Source organism: Chrysemys picta, chromosome 5 (assembly GCF_011386835.1).
Source record: "Chrysemys picta bellii isolate R12L10 chromosome 5, ASM1138683v2, whole genome shotgun sequence".
Classification (NCBI taxonomy): Eukaryota; Metazoa; Chordata; order Testudines; family Emydidae; genus Chrysemys; species Chrysemys picta.
The window spans coordinates 8474209-8490776 of record NC_088795.1 but is presented as its reverse complement, the minus strand read 5'-3'; the positions used below and the strand labels follow the sequence as shown (position 1 = coordinate 8490776).

Below are 16568 nucleotides of genomic sequence, written 5' to 3'. Positions count from 1 at the left end.
TGGGATAATGCAGTCAAGTCTCGATCACTTTGTTTTGCTCTCAAATTTAAAAAACAACAACAAAGAGTGTGACACTTTGTAGGAAACATCTGCATTAAAGGAGCTTGAATCTCTTCACATTCAGACTTCAAAAAGAAATCCCTCTAACTCTGGTCTGTTAAGAAACGAGTTCACTCTTTGTGTGTGTGTGTGTGTGTGTGTGTGTGTGTGTGTAAGTGACCCGTAGGTAAACAGGGAATCAGTCCAGTGTCTGGAACTTCTTGGTATTTAACCAAAGGGGCATTTTGTGTAATCTATGTAACTATTTACTAATTGTTTCAACTGCCCGGGTTAGCAAAGAGGAAATATATGGAGGAAGATTAAATAACTTGACTGAGGCTCTAGAAGGATTTGGTGTCAGAGCCAGGGTGAAAATGCAGGAGTCCCTCAGTCATGTGCTTTGTCTACTGCATCATTTTGATTCTCAGCACTTAAACTGTAAGGATGGGGATTTCAAAAGTGACTAATAGGGACTCAGATCAGTGCCGCGTGAAAGTCAAGGAACTCAGACAAGCCTATCAGAAAACAAAGGAGGCAAACGGTCGCTCCGGGTCAGAGCCGCGGACATGCCGCTACTACGCCGAGCTGCATGCAATTCTAGGGGGGGCTGCCACCACTAACCCACCTGTGTTCGTGGATTCTGGGTCGGGGATAGTCTCGACGCCTGAGGATTCTGCCGATGGGGTAGAGGAGGAGGAGGAGGAGGAGGATGAGCTTGCAGAGAGCACACAGCACTCCATTCTCCCCAACAGCCAGGATCTTTTTATCACCCTGACTGAAGTACCCTCCCAAGCCTCCCAAGCCTCCCAAGCCAGTACCCAAGACTCTGACCCCATGGAAGGCACCTCAGGTGAGTTTACCTTTTAAAATATAAAACTTGTTTTAAAAGCAAACGGTTTTTAATGATTACTTTGCCTGACTTTGCATTCGCGGTCAGTTCAGCTACTGGAAAAGTCTGTAGCTATTGGAAAAGTCTGTTAACGTGTCTGGGGATGGAGCGGAAATCCTCCAGGGACATCTCAATGAAGCTCTCCTGGAGGTACTCCGAAAGCCTTGCCAGAAGGTTTCTGGGCAGTGCATCTTTATTCCCTCCTCCATGGTAGGACACTTGACCACGCCATGCTTGCAGCAAGTAATCTGGTATCATTGCCTGACAAAGCCTGGCAGCGTATGGTCCCGGTGTTTGCTGGCATTCAAGCAACATCCGTTCTTTATCTTCTTGTGTAATCCTCAGGAGAGTGATATCACTCCTGGTAACCTGGTTGAAATACGGGAACTTAATTAAGGGGACAGAGGTGGCCGTTCCTACTGGGCTGTTTGCCTGTGGCGGAAAATAAATCCTTCCCTGCAGTTAGCCAAGCGCAGATGGGAAATTGGCCCTGAGTTTTTCGCGTTTGGCTAGCAGGGATCTTCCCTGTTACCAGCCACGCGGTGGGGGGAGGGGTACTGTGATCATCCCAGAGAATTCATGGCGAGGGGGGGGGGCGGCGGTGGGGGGGGGATTAGTTTGGTGCCTGTAGGGATCTTCCCTGATACCAGCCACGCGGTGGGGGGGAGGGGTACCGTGGTTAGTTTGTTTTCTGGTGCTGCTGAATGTTAACAGAAAAACCGCAGCACTCTACTTGCCCAGACAAGCCCCACCACACTCCCCCCCCCCCCCCCCAACTGGCTGAGATTGGCCAGGCTTCTGCAGCACTCTACAAGCTATGCTTGGTATGTGGGAAAGTAGGGCGCAGAAGCTGTAAGAGAATGGCTTACCATGGCCGCATGCAAGCAGAATTCTGTTGCCCAGACCTGTGATCTCTAGCAGCAAAGCCACAGGCACTCAGCATTAAGAGGCAAAATGCGACCTTGCACAGAAATCACATGTGCTATGTAATGTGAACAGTGTTGGTCACCGTGAAAGAGTATAAGCATTGTTCTGCAAAATGTAGCTTTTAAAACAATTCTCTCTTTTTTCCCCTCCCTACAGCAGCTGCAAATTCCTCAAGCCTCCCTCCTCCATCCCGAAGGTTATCACAGATAAGGCGTCGTAAAAAAAAGACGCGAGAAGAGATGTTTTCTGAAATTATGCAATCCAGCAGGAGTGACAGAGCTCATCTGAATGAGTGGAAGGAAACAGTTTCAAAGTATAGGAAAGAAGTCAGTGAACGTGAGGAGAGGAGGGACCAACGTGAGGACATGAGGGACCAACGTGAGGAGAGGAGAGACCAACGTGAGGAGAGGAGAGACGCTCGAGATGAGAGGTGGCGTCAGGAAGACCAGAGGATGAAGGAAGCAACGCTGGGGCTGCTCCAGCGTCTGGTGGAGGTTCAGGAACGGCTGCTGGAAAACAGACTGCCGCTTCAGCCCCTGTTCCACCCTCCCCCCTCCCCATGTTCCGTATCCTCCTCACCCAGACGTGTAAGAACGCGGGGGGGGAGGCTCCGTACACCTTCCCATTCCACCCCAGTAGACAGCCCAAGCAAAAGGCTGTCATTTTTTTAACCTTTTCTTTGTGGCTTTTTCCTTCCCAGTAATCCTCCTCCCAAATACCACCCGGGTTCCCTCCCTCTTTTTCTAATCTATTAATAAAGAATAAATGATTTTTAAATGATAGTGACTTTATTTGGTTTGAAAGAAAGCTGGGGGAAGGGGGAGGGTGGGTTCCTTACAGAAAATCAGTCAATAAAGGGGGCGGGTTTTCATGAAGGAGAAACAAACAGATATTTCACACTGTAGCCTGGCCAGCCATGAAACTGGTTTTTAAAGCTTCTCTGATGCACACCGCTTCATGGTGTGCTCTTCTAATCGCCCTGGTGTCTGGCTGCGCGTAATCAGCAGCCAGGCGATTTGCCTCAGCCTCCCACCCTGCCATAAAGGTCTCCCCCTTACTTTCACAGAGATTGTGGAGCACACAGCAAGCAGAAATAACAATGGGGAGATTTCTTTGGCTGAGGTCAGAGCGAGTCAATAATGATCTCCAGCGGCCTTTTAAACGGCCAAATGCACATTCTACCACCATTCTGCACTTGCTTAGCCTGTAGTTAAACAGCTCCTGACTCCTGTCCAGGCTGCCTGTGTATGGCTTCATGAGCCATGGCATTAAGGGGTAGGCTGGGTCCCCAAGAATAACTATGGGCATTTCAACATCCCCAACGGTTATTTTCTGGTCCGGAAAGTAAGTCCCTTGCTGCAGCCCTTTAAACAGAGTTGTGTTCCTGAAGACGCGAGCGTCATGAACCCTTCCCGCCCAGCCCGCATTGATGTTGGTGAAACGTCCCTTGTGATCCACAAGTGCTTGCAGCACCATTGAAAAGTACCCCTTGCGGTTTATGTACTCGGTGGCTTGGTGCTCCGGTGCCAAGATAGGGATATGGGTTCCGTCTATCGCCCCACCACAGTTAGGGAATCCCATTGCAGCAAAGCCATCCACTATGGCCTGCACATTTCCCAGAGTCACAAACTTTCGTAGCAGCACCTGAGTGATTGCTTTGGCTACTTGCATCACAGCAGCCCCCACAGTAGATTTTCCCACTCCAAATTGATTCCCGACTGACCGGTAGCTGTCTGGCGTTGCAAGCTTCCACAGGGCTATCGCCACGCGCTTCTCAACTGTGAGGGCTGCTCTCATCTTGGTATTCTGGCGTTTCAAGGCAGGGGACAGCAAGTCACAAAGTTCCATGAAAGTGCCCTTACGCATGCGAAAGTTCCGCAGCCACTGGGAATCGTCCCAGACCTGCAACACTATGCGGTCCCACCAGTCTGTGCTTGTTTCCCTTGCCCAGAATCGGCGTTCCATGTTTAGAATCTGCCCCATTAACAACATGATCTCCAAAGCACCGGGGCCTGTGGTTTCACTGAATTCTGTATCCGTGTCCGTGTCCATGTCCTCATCATGCTTGTCGCTGCGCTGCCGCTGCCGCTGCCTCCTCTCCTCGTTTTTCTGGTCCTGGCTCAGCATAAACTCCACGAGAACGCGCGAGGTGTTTACAATATTCATGAGTGCTGTCTTGACCTCAGCGGGCTCCATGCTTGCCGTGGTATGGAGTCTGCAGTGTTCACCCACCCAGGAAAAAAGGCGCGAAAATGGTTGTCTGCCGTCCGTTGCTTTCATGCAGGGAGGGAGGGAGGGAGGGAGGAAGTGAGGCTGTACCCAGAACCACCTGCGACGATGTTTTTTGTCCCATCAGGCACTGGGATCTTAACCCACAATCCCAATGGGCGCGGGAGACTGCGGGAACTATGGGATAGCTATGGAATTGCTACCCACAGTGCAACGGTGCAGAAATCGACGCTAGCCCCAGTACTTGGACGCACACCACCGAATTAATGTGCTAGTGTGGCCGCATTCATTTCGACTTTATACAACCTGTTTCTCAAATCCGAATTATCTAAATTCGGATTAATCCCGTAGTGTAGACATACCCTAAGGGAGTTAGGTGCCCAGCTCCCATTGAAACAGTGAGAAGTGGGTGTCTAACTCCATTGGGTGTTCTAGAAAATCCCCTTTCCATCTTATTGGGTGAAGGCAACCAGCTGGGGGGAGAGAATGCAACTGGACTAGCTTGAGGCTGAGTGACACGGCCCCTACAACTGTGACTTAATCTAGGGATCGCTCCGAAATCTCTGTGATGCATGGGATTCACAGGTTCATGTGTCCTATAGGATGACCAGGAATAACTCATAGGGGGAGTGAGCACTCTCTGCAGCCCCTATATGCCAGGTAAAAGGGCCAGCGCAGTGCAGGGGGACCCCAAAACCCTTTCATCTGGCCAGGGGAAGAGTTCCTGCTAGGTACAGTGGAAGACAAGGGCCCTCAGAGGACCCCTGGTGTTGGGAGTGTGCTGGAGGTGGGGCTACGTGGTGGGAGGAGTTTGTTGGCGGTGGGTGCTGCAGAGATCCCAGGCAGCTGTGTGGCCTACCAGGCAGCCTGGGGAGGCTGCCCTAAATTAGACAAGCCCCCAGAGCTGTCCTGGTTATGCAGCGGGCCTCTCCACCCCCAGAGTGCATGAAGATGCCGGTGAATTAGGGGTGTAGCACGGAATGCTGGCAAACTTTGAACCGTGGTTTCCTTTTTTCAGGCTAATTGCCCCAGAAGAAGGGCTAGAAATTTGCTTTAAGAAAAGGGAAGAACTCGGATGACCCTTTACATGTATAGCGCTCTCAAGTCAGGGAGTATTGCAGGCCCTGAAAGGATGGTTGTGTCTGTCACTGTTTGGCTCATTGCCAATGGATTCCAGTCCTGGGGAAGGAGGTAGCAGAAGGATATTTAGTGTGTTCCTCATGCTTAGCACATAACCACGACAAATATATTCCCCGTAGTTATTTGTGAAACCCTGGATTGAAGCTGGGACTTTCAGAGGAGACAAAGGGAGTTGGGTGTCCAATGATTTTCAAGGGGATTTGGCTGCCTCACCGCTCTCCCCCCATTAGGTGTCTTTGAAATTCTCAGCCACTATATACAATGGGCTCATGTATGAAGAGCCATGCTCTGATACGGGCTCTGCTCCTGGGGCAGTGTGACTACATGCTACCCCCTTATCCAGGCTGCATTGCACGGGGCCAGTTGAGCTCCAAGGGTGAGATTCCCAAAGGTATTTAGATGCCCAACTCCTACTGATTTCGGTGGGAGTTAGGTGCTTAAATACCTTTGTGAATCTTCCCCTAATGGACTAGCCTGAGTAAATTCCTGGTGAATTAAGAATCGGATCAAAAGGAAAGAAGGAAGGGGAATATAAAAGTTAAAAATCCAATTGTAAAAAAAATCCCCCAATATAGTTTCCTAGCTACATCTCCATCATTGGAGGACAACTTTTGTAAGCCCTGAAAATAGTTCCATAAGGGTTTCTGAGAGCCGAGGAAGTCTTTCCCCAGATGGAAAAGGTCACATTCTCAGGTGGGGCACACCAGCATAGCTTCGTTGAAGTCAATTGGCCAGTTCCTCAGCTGGTATAAATTGCACCGTGAGCCGGTGAACCCAGCAGGCCAGACCCTCCGGTGCTCTCAAATGAGCAGGTTCTACTCCTGGACCCCACATAGGTGGCATTATTGCGGAGTCTTTGTAGACTTGCCTGGGATGAAATGACCAATTTGTCCAACTCTCCTCTGGCTGAAATCTAGCCATCCATCAAAAATGGCCTCATCTTGGGGTCTAGTCTCCACAGGCTTGGACGCAATTGTTTTGCCAGTGTACTCTCCCGTCGCTGTCACGTGACTTTCCCATCCAAGCGAGCGAGGAGTTGGTGTTCTAAGGGAAATAGGGAAAGTATTGGCTCAGTAGCTATGTTTTGAGCCGAACAACCACAGGTTTATTTTTATGCTGCATAAACATGCCACTGATTAGTTTTCTGGTTTATGTTCACCTCAGAACTGGGAACTGAATTGCAAGTGGCTTTGTGGCTAACCTGGACCCATGTGGCTTGGGAGATCATGGCCGATTTGATTTTAGTCCCATTTAAAGCTGACCCTTGGTGGAGCTCTAACTCTAAAATGCCTATTCTGTGGTTGGTCTGGTGCCTGGGGAGCAAGACGGAATGAGGCTGGCTGGCGCGGATGATGGGGACGGAGGAATGCTGAGACCGTATAAAAGTCTGGGGAAAGCATTGGCCACCGCCCAGTTTTGTGACCTTGAAATCAGATGTAGCCAGCTGGCCAATGTATGGGAACGGACGGAGAGAGTTGCATCATTAAGGAGAAAAACACAGACAAGGCTGGTATTATTGGCTACCCATGCAAACAGCAGGCTGTCTGCATCGAAAGTGCAAACTGCTGCGACCTTTCCACTGATCAAATAACATGACTGTAAGCAGACAACCAAATGGGGACGCAGATCTTCTAGTAAATAGCATCATTTTCCGCCAGACCCTCTTAACAATAACCTTATTGCACTTAACAAACGGGCCTGATCCTCAGCGGCTGACTTCAGCAGAACGACACTGATTTACCCCAGCTGAGGATCCGGCCTTTAAAATGGTGCTTCTGCTACCACAGCACAAGACGCTGTGCACGTGAAGGGGAGTGAGATCCAGTCGGTGCTCAAAATACATGTTATAATGTTAGGAAAGGAGGGAGACCAAGGAGAAGGGCTGCATGACTCAGCCATCGGATTGTACATAGCTTTCTTCCTGCTGTGTCCCATCAGCCTCCGGCTAATCGCAGAGCAAGGCAGGAAGTGGTTTATTCTTGACCCTGGTGAAAAATGTCAACAAAAATGTTTACATTGAATAGATAGGTCAAAAATGAATTTTTTTTCATAAAAATTGTGTTTTCAACAAATCCTCATTTTTGTTAACAACGAAATTTTCCTGGACAAGCTTCTGAAGAGCTCTAGTTTCTTGTCCTGGGCGAACCTTGGAAGGTTTCATTCGATAACGGAGGGGTGGGGATGCCTGCTGGTGCTCCAGGTGGGGGGTGATTTGCTGTAGCAGGCCCCACCATGCCAGCACACAACAGCCAAGGTTCCTCTGCGGCTAATTCCCAACCAGGGTTCACAGGTAGCTGAGGGAGGTGCCATCAGCTGGGAGCTGAGCTTAGTAGAAACATGCGATTGTCATTCCAGATCAGACCAGTGGTTCATTTAGCTCAGCATCCTGTTTCCAGTAGCAACCAATACCAGATGCTTCAGAGGAAGATGCGAGAAACCCTGTAGTACATAGTTATGGAATAACCTGATATAGGAGAAGTTTCTTCCTGACTCCTGTTGGCTTATGCCCTGAAACACGGTGGTTTATATCCAATCTAAGTTTATTTTTATTCCTGTTTAATGCAACTGTGAAAGTTCCCCTTGTCCACGTAACAGGATCTCCCCAAATCCAGTGTCAGAGCCTGTCTGTTTCCTCCCTTCTTCTTCCTGGTGGGGTTAATAATCTGCAGCTGGCCAGTACCAGCAGTAAATTCCGACAATCCCCGCTGGCCGCTCCGTTGTGGGGGCCAGTGAGTCACGGCAAAGAAAAGACTCTGCAGACTGCCTGCCCCTCTCCACTCGCCTGCCTCTGGGAGGTAGTAACCAGGAATGCAGCATCTGCTTACTCCAGCTTGCACATGAGTCAATAGGGAGTGCTGGCTTCCTTGTGCAGGCTGCAGTCCAAGTCCAGCCTATACAGAAGCGTGAAGGGACTTGGGCCCAGATCCCCAAAGGTATTTAGGTGCCTAACGTCAGCAGAAATCAATGGGATTTAGGTGCCTAAATCCCTTTGAGGATCTGGGCCTTGTTAACTAGCCCTTCAAGACTTTGATCTCCCTAGATCTGTCCAGCCGCAGAGCTCGGACGTGTGGTCAGAGGAAGAGGGAGCATGTCCCTTTATGAGATGTCCCCAATGTTAAGTTAGAATGAAAAGAAATAACTCATGGGCTACTCTGGTTTGGCTTTTAGTTTGTTCATTGTAGCATGGCTGGTAAAAATAAATAACCTGAAAAGGAACCTAATTCCACGAAAACCTGGGGGCATCAGTGTTTATTTCCCGATGCAGTGACACTATCAATCAACCGCAACAGAGCTGATATTTAAAAGACAAGGCAGTAAATATTATATATTGAAATGTTAGTTTTATGGGGCTGTGTTTGTTCCCTTTTACATTCAGAGGGAATGTTTACTGTGTGCCACTAACATTTCTTCATTGCATGCGAGAGAGAAAATTGACAGTGCAGAGAGAGGCTGTAAAAGTATAGAACAGAAATGAGATGCTTTATCAAATCAAAGTTAAGGCTCTAAAAGTGTGATCTCGTTCATCCATAAATGATGGAGTACAATGTTATCTTTATATGCCAGACATTCAAGGGAGTTCTTTCTTCCCCATCAGATAATGGGACAAAACAAGCATCTAGGGCATTGCATCAGGGTGAATGTACTCTGATAGGACAATGTCAGTGTCTCACTGTCTGGAGGGGCTCACGACCATCAATGCCTACCTCAAGGCAGACTGTGAAAAACAGGGTAGATATCACCAAACTGGTGGTATATTCCATAATTAGATTTTGCCAAACCAGTAACAAATGTGAACTCTGGGATCACTGTAACTGTCTTACCATAGAGTCACAGACAGTCCCCTTAGACTCTTTACTCTATCTTGCTACCCAGACAAACTGGACTTAGTGATAAGTGGTCACTTGCACCAAAGATCACACCGCATTCAGGTTGCTTCCAGTCACAAGAGACCAGTCACTGATCCCAAATCAATTAGTACCCTAGATCTTAACCAAAGACAATGCCTGTAGCCAATCCTGTAATGAACTATGTAAAGGTCGATTAACTAGGAAAAGAAATAAGAGAGTTATTTTCCGGTTAAAGCACGTGAACACAAATGAGTGCAATCTAAATCCTAAGAGTGACAGAGTTGTAGTGATCTTGTCAAATCAGGATAGATCCAGGAGGTAGCCCCTGCGGATCTCTGCCTTCAATTTGGTGTCTCTGGTCCTGTGAGAGTTCAAACCGCAAAGTGGATGGAAAATTTTCCTCTATTTTTGTTTTATTTCCTTCATTCAGCCTCCAAGGCGATAGGGGGAACTTCCTTGCACATAACATTTCCAAGGTGTGATAGGGCCGTTAACCAGTCCTAGGTATTGCCATGTTCCTTGGTGGCCCATCTGATTTTTATGGTTCTTCTGAATGGGGGAGGGAGGGGAAGGAAACACTCTTCCCATCTGGGTTCGCAAGTTTAGAGCAAACATTTTCAAAGTTACAGAGCAAAGCTTCCATATTTCCCTTTAGAGTGGAATACAGACATTACAAATAAGATGAATGCATGCAGCAACTAATACATGTTCTATAGAGTCTAAACGCCCACATATATTCTTATAAGACAAATACCTATTTTGAGCAACACTAACACATACATGAATTGGTCTGGTCTCTAGCTATGAGTCTGTCAGTTCTTAGCTAATGCCTGCAGCCTTGGCAGGAGCTGGCATCTGGCCTGTCAGCATCAGTCAGAATCCTTATTAAACTAAGCCCGCTCTTCGACAGATCCAGGTGAGTTGTGCCATCATTGTGGCACCTTTTGCTCTAAAGAAGGATGCCTGTTAGCACATGGGAGGAGTGACAGTGTTCTGATGATGCAGTTTGTGTAATAGATCAGCATCAGGTCTTGGTGTATGTCTCAAAAGTCAGGGCCCTGTCCTGGGAGAGTAGAACTTATAGGACAGAAGTGGATTTCAATTCATCATGCGCGGATGGAAGTGATCAGAGAAACCACAGTGTCCCACATGCTGGTCTGTTATTTCAAACAAATAGGGCAATGATAGGTCTTGTCTTTCTTTCTTTCTTTCTTTCTTTCTTTCTTTCTTTCTTTCTTTCTTTCTTTCTTTCTTTCTTTCTTTCTTTCTTTATTTTTTCCATGGCATGTTTTATAGCATTGAAGAGTGGCATAAAATAGGGACTAAATCTGACATCACTGGGTTTTTATTGAGTCTAAGTGAGAGCAGAATTTTTCTCTCTTTGTGACTCAGTTACTCTTCAGAGTTCATTAAATCCCACTTTTCGAAGGGAGTTGAAATGAGGTTAGTAAACATGGACAATACAACATCTCTATTCACCAATCTGCATACTCCATTTTGGTAACTGAGTCCTGGATTCCGGTGTGGACAGTTCATTAACAATCCTTTTCGCACACTTGGAATTCTGGCAATAGAGGTGGGAATGTTGGTGTGACACTGGTGAAAAGGAGAATTTGGAAAAGGCCAGCTAGTAAGAGCATCGTGTCCTTTGGATTAATAAGCGGAATGCATGTTTCTCCTGATGGCATAGATGGTTAAGTGTTCTGGATGACTGATGCACAGAGATCTCTATGTGATAGCCCAAAAGTTTCTCTTCGCTCACAGGGGCGTGGGGAGAATAAAAACATTAAAGATTGTGACATGCTTTGAGATCCACTGATGAAAAGTGCTATACAAGAGTTGTGTTTTATTATGATTGCATACAGCTCTGCTCTTATTGAACTAAAGTATTATTGTTCCTCAGTCATATCTGACCTTTCTGTCCCTGTTTCACTACTACATTCCTCTAGTTTGTGGTCTCTAGTGAAATTGATAGGGTTACATCTGTGTAAAACTCGAGTATCTCAGTGGTGAATCAGGCACATAATTGCTCTTACTCTTAATATTATTATTTATTTGTTTGACATTTATATTTCAGAAGCACCTAGGAGCCTCAAGCAGATAGAGGAAGTGCTGTACATGTATCTATATAGGAAAGAAAGTTTCTGCCCTGAAGAGCTTACATTCTAAACTCCAACCCTGAAATTGACAATGTTTGGGTGCAAGGGGCTGCTGGTGCTTTGTAAATTGCAGGTCAATGCCTATAAGACATGATGTAACAAGTGAATGAGACACATCCACTTGGTTAAGTGCCCGCTTCTAGGTTCATATCCCTGTGGCTTTACATTTATCCCCAAACTGTAGACCTCCGTTCTTCTTTCAACTCCTTGTTCTGTCATCACAATGTGGGTGAACTTGTCACTATCAAAGTGTTTAATGCTATGACCAGATCATCTATCAGTCAGTATCTAGGAAGATAAGGGTAACTGGCAAGACCGAGGATGAGCCCCTTTGACTTTCCCTGACTGGAGTCACAGAATAGACCAAATAACCCTTGAAAAGCCATATAGACTAGAATGGGAGAGCCCAGTGCCAACTGTTGCTTAATATGCAGGCCTGGCTGAAGAAGGGTTTCAGCAAAACGTAGCCCAGCCATGCTCTGATTTCAATAACACCATGCACCAGCATGGGATTTTTGGGCCCGTTTGACAGCAAAGGCTAAATTCATTTGTTATCCCCACAAACTGTCCTCAGAATTAAATGTGATGCTGTTGCAGGTGTGTGTTAGTTGTTTTTTTTTTTAATGGAAAAAAAAGAGCCCCTACCTCACTGAACTGCCAAGCATCGTTACGCTTCAAACAAGTGCAGGAGCTGTAGAAAGGAGTCTGGGCTTTCAGTAACAGGCAGATACTTGCTATGCCATGATGAGTGAATGCTTCCTCTGCGCTGAGAGCCCATAAAAAAAATCCATTTCTCCAGCAATGTGAATGAGGAGATTCCTGTTCTGTGAATTTGCCTAAGTACAGAATAAACATTGATTTTTTTTTTATTTTCCTTGCCTTCCTTTATAAGGAACGGCAGACAATTTCACAGCTGGCAGTTAATGCACATAATGAACATCTTGTCAAGGGATGAAAGCAGGAAGTTGTATTCATATGCAAAATAATAATAATAAGTTTATATTTGTTAAAATGTTGTGTTCTGTCCTAAAACCAGGGAAATTCAGACTTATCAGCTCTTTTTTCCTACACTCAGTATTGTAGAGGTCTTAAAATACGATGTGAGTTTTATATACAGCACCATAAGCCACAACAACCTAAGGGTGGACTTTCAGATATTACCTTAGGCTTAAGTTGTAGTGCTAGATCCTAAAATCCTGGCATTATTTAACCGGCACCCCGTGGGTCTGTCTACATTGTACCCTGAGCCCCGGTCTCTGGAACCTGGACTTGTGGGCTTGGTGCTTCCACACTGCATTCTAAACCTGGGTTTTCCATTGCTAGACCCTGGTCTCACCGCCATGCTAACGTGTCTAGACTGGGCTACGCAGACCTTCTGATTTGAGTCTGCAGCTTGACTTGTGTCCACACTGCAAAATGACAGGGCTTGGACTCAAGTAGCAGCGGGACTCCGACCCACCCCCCGAGCAGGGTCTTAGGAGCCAAGTCCTGAGTGCTTGGTGACTGGAGTCAAACTGGTTTGTGTGTGGACAAAAGGGGGTGGTGGGCTCAAACCTGAGTGAGAGTCTGACCCTAGTATGCAGTGTCGACATACCGTGGGGGAGGGGGAGAAGGTGGAGGAGGGAATGTCCTTAGTACTATTCTAATATTACTAGTAAGAAACAAATTTCTCATGAATCTGTAAAGCGATCTCTCATGAATATGTAAGAGGTTTAACCCCCATTACATACTGCGGCAATGTCACCCTGTAGTACGTTGTATTTAGTAAGTGTGGGTGAGTCTGGATTGGGCTGCTGTCCATGACATCCAGTGAGCATGAACCCAATCTCCTTTGGTAGCTCTCAGCAGAGCTAGTCAACATATTTCCTTCAAAACAGTGTTCTGATAAAAAAAATGACTTGTTCGTTAAAATGGAAACTTTGGTGGGAAATGTCCAGTGTTGATGAAACTTTCTGTGGTTTCACCAAAACCCCAACACTGAAAATGTTGTTACTCATGATACAAGTTTACTCATAAGAATATACATAAGAACATAAGAAGGGCCGTACTGGATCAGACCAAAGGTCCATCTAGCCCAGTATCCTGTCTACCGACAGTGGCCAATACCAGGTGCCCCAGAGGGAGTGAACCTAACAGGTAATGATCAAGTGATCTCTCTCCTGCCATCCATCTCCAACCTCTGACAAACAGAGTCTAGGGACACCATTCCTTACCCATCGTGGCTAATAGCCATTAATGGACTTAACCTCCATGAATTTATCCAGTTTTCTTTTAAACGCTGTTATAGTCCTAGCCTTCACAACCTCCTCAGGTAAGGAGTTCCACAAGTTGACTGTGCGCTGTGTGAAGCAGTGGAAGAAGGAAATTTTTTATCTCCTCATAGTCCTAAGTGTGGCCAGAGTCTAGCTTTAAATGACTATTACATATATGTTTAAAATGTAAACATAGGACACCCAGACATAGCAGTAGAAGTAGAGCTGATGAAAAATCATCCTATATCCTGAGAAATCATTTTTCCATGAGGTGCCTCTCTTGACTCCTCAGTGTCACAAAGCAGCAATATTCATCTGCAGCAGACTTGTAAGGTTGTCAGGTTTCACCTTCTCTTGGGCTGCTTTCGTCCCAAAGGGCCAAGGAATCTTTTCTTGTTCCAGTTTGGAGTTTTATGAGGTTTTAAATTTAGAAGAAACCACCTCCTCCCGCAATTCCAGAATGCGTATCAACAGAGAAAACAGATAATACATTCCATAAAGAACTAATGACTAGATTGCCACAATCTTTAGAAACATAAAAAATAAAACAAATGCATATTGATTACAATATGCAGGACGGAGAGTTGCATAGGAGTAGATGTGTATTAAGCATTGTTTTTCTATCATAAGCTGTTATTCTCAGTTCTGAGCCTTCTGGTAAAATCTTTTCCAGCAAAGATGTTTTGATTGCTTTTTCAAAGTGAACACCCCCTCCTATCTCCCCGGGGTATAGGAAGAGGCCAGCAATACCCGAGAATAACAGTGTAGAAAGAAAATTCTAATCACCGGAGAGGCTGAAGTCAGCCAATAAATTTCAATCAAGCTTTTTTCTGAGGGATAAAAGGTGGTTTGCTAGCCCAACAGAGTCTGAGAAACAAGGTTCCCGGAAAGAGACAAACTCCAGAAAATGCCATAAGGCTGACAGTTCTAACTTCTAATTTGAAACACATACATTGTCGCTCTGTGTAGTTCTACCTGGAGGGACTTCAAAGGGAGGATGGAATTGGAAGAGGGAAACTTGGCAGAAGAATGTGAAAGGTCTTCCGGCCTCCCACTAGAGAGATGGAAACTGGAGCAAGCTCAGAGCAAACCCAGTTTAGCTTGAATTAAACTGGTATTCTCCAGTGAAAACCAGAGATGTTTATAAGAGTTTCAAGGAGGATGATTAGAAATCTGTAGTCATTTAAATCACCCTTTCCCTATGTCAGACTCAGTTTACCATATTTCCTCTCTTCTCTCACAAGTTCAGGAGAGATTCCTTCTAAATGAAACCAAGAAGACAGACTTCCAAACCCACAAAGCATCTCCTCTCCCTCCCTCATCAGTGGAAGCCTCTTTGGTCTTATATGGGTTCGAATGAGACTCCAGGAAGCACCTATATTCTCTTTCAGATGTCCATGATTAAATAAGGCAGAAAATGTTAATGTAAGCACAGCCAAACTGAAACATGAGGGCTTTGAGGATCGCTCAAAATGTTTCATTACAATGAAATCAAAACATTTTAAACCTGATTTGGGCCTTCTTTAAACTTTTAAAAAAATGTTCTTTAATATTAAAAAAAAAAAAAAAAAAAAAAACACCCAGTGAATTTCATTTGGAAAAGTTGGTTCAAGAAGAAACATTGAAATGTTCCCTTCCGAAGAGGTTGAAATGGGACGCTTCACCATCAAAACACTTCATTTCAGGTTTCTTCCCAAATGAAATTTAGCTGCAATTGACAATTTCTGTGAATATTTTGATTTTTAAGCAATCTTTTCATCAAAAAAAAAAGTGTTGATAAAAATAGCCAATCATTTCTACCTAGATACAATGCACCTGTATATGTCCACACATATATATTTCTTCATACTATGATAGAAATGGTACCCCTCATGCTCTGTTAAGAAGAATGTCACTAAAGCCTGGATATGCATGAGAAATGCATACATCTGAATGGTAGGTGAAGAAGCTAAGCTGTTTAGCAAAATTTAATATTGACCCAAACCAGGTAATTCGCTCCTAAGCTGAGTATCCTGAAATGCTTCTTTAATAAGGATATTTTTCATACCTGCAAATTGTTTGAAGCAAGTTGCAAGATCGAGGATTCTAGGCAGCCACCTGAGAGCTTCGATGTTATAAAAGTTACCAGACATACTAAAACATATGAAAACACAGACGCTTTTGAAATACTGCCCATGTGTTGGCTTCTTTTAGGATTTACAATGCCGTTTTCCCTTTTAAGTGAGGATATATGATAGGATAATGGGGGGAAAGATCACATTGACCTTAGCAAGGGAAGCATTTTTACCAGTGCATATGAGCTGTGGCACTACATAGCAAAGGTTTCTCCCACAATGACTTGGGGGAGAGAGAACTTGAGTAAAAGCAAAGTATAAAAGGTAATTCATGAGGGTGCTTTCCAACTGAGGGATCCTTCTTGGGAGGAGTTATTGAGAGATCCAGATTGTTAATAAAAAACCTGGAAAAAAAACCCAACATGCTGTTCCTCTTCTCCCACAGGAGCTGTTAGGAAGAAGGAACGGAACCGCTATATCTGCAAGTTTAGAAGGTAAAATTTAAACAAAACAGATGCTGGCTGCAGATGGCTGCTGACCTGGAGCCAGGTAAGTTATTGTATTTTTTTAATGTCTGAGAGAAATTCCAATATCTCAAGTATTTTTTAATGATGCCTTTTTATTTAATGTCCCCCCTACAAACTGTAGTGAGCTTAATACTGATAGAGGGGAGCAGATTGCTGGACTGTAATCCTCTTGTTGACACCAGTTCAGCCAAGCACTTAAGCATGTGCTTAACTTGAGAGCATGCTTAAGTCCATCCCTATTAAGAAAAAAGCTACTATTAATATAGTGGATATTGTGGTAACACATTGCGCTAGGTGCTGTCCTGACACAGAAGAAAAGAGCAGACTGCTGCCCCAGACACTAATGAGACTTAAGCATGTAATGAAATACTTGGCTGAACTGATGCCTTTATCGACTGAACAAGAAGAGAAGACTTCTCTGCACAGCAGTGAATCTGCCCCATGTTATGTCCAGTGGCCTGGCCAGTTGTGTGGAGGAGAATGTAGTCTCCTCACAGGGTGACT

General features: G+C 45.3%; 1 protein-coding gene across 1 annotated transcript in view; it reads left to right on the top strand.

Annotated features, from left to right (window-relative positions):
• EPHA5 (EPH receptor A5) overlaps positions 1–16007 on the top strand; it is a 395151-nt gene extending 379144 nt beyond the window's left edge. Inside the window, exon 18 of the mRNA XM_008173251.4 lies at positions 15983–16007. Within this exon, the coding sequence (XP_008171473.2) occupies positions 15983–15992 (10 nt within the window). The 3' untranslated portion in view covers positions 15993–16007. The remainder of the gene's footprint in view (positions 1–15982) is intronic.
• Positions 16008–16568: the final 561 nt, after the last annotated feature.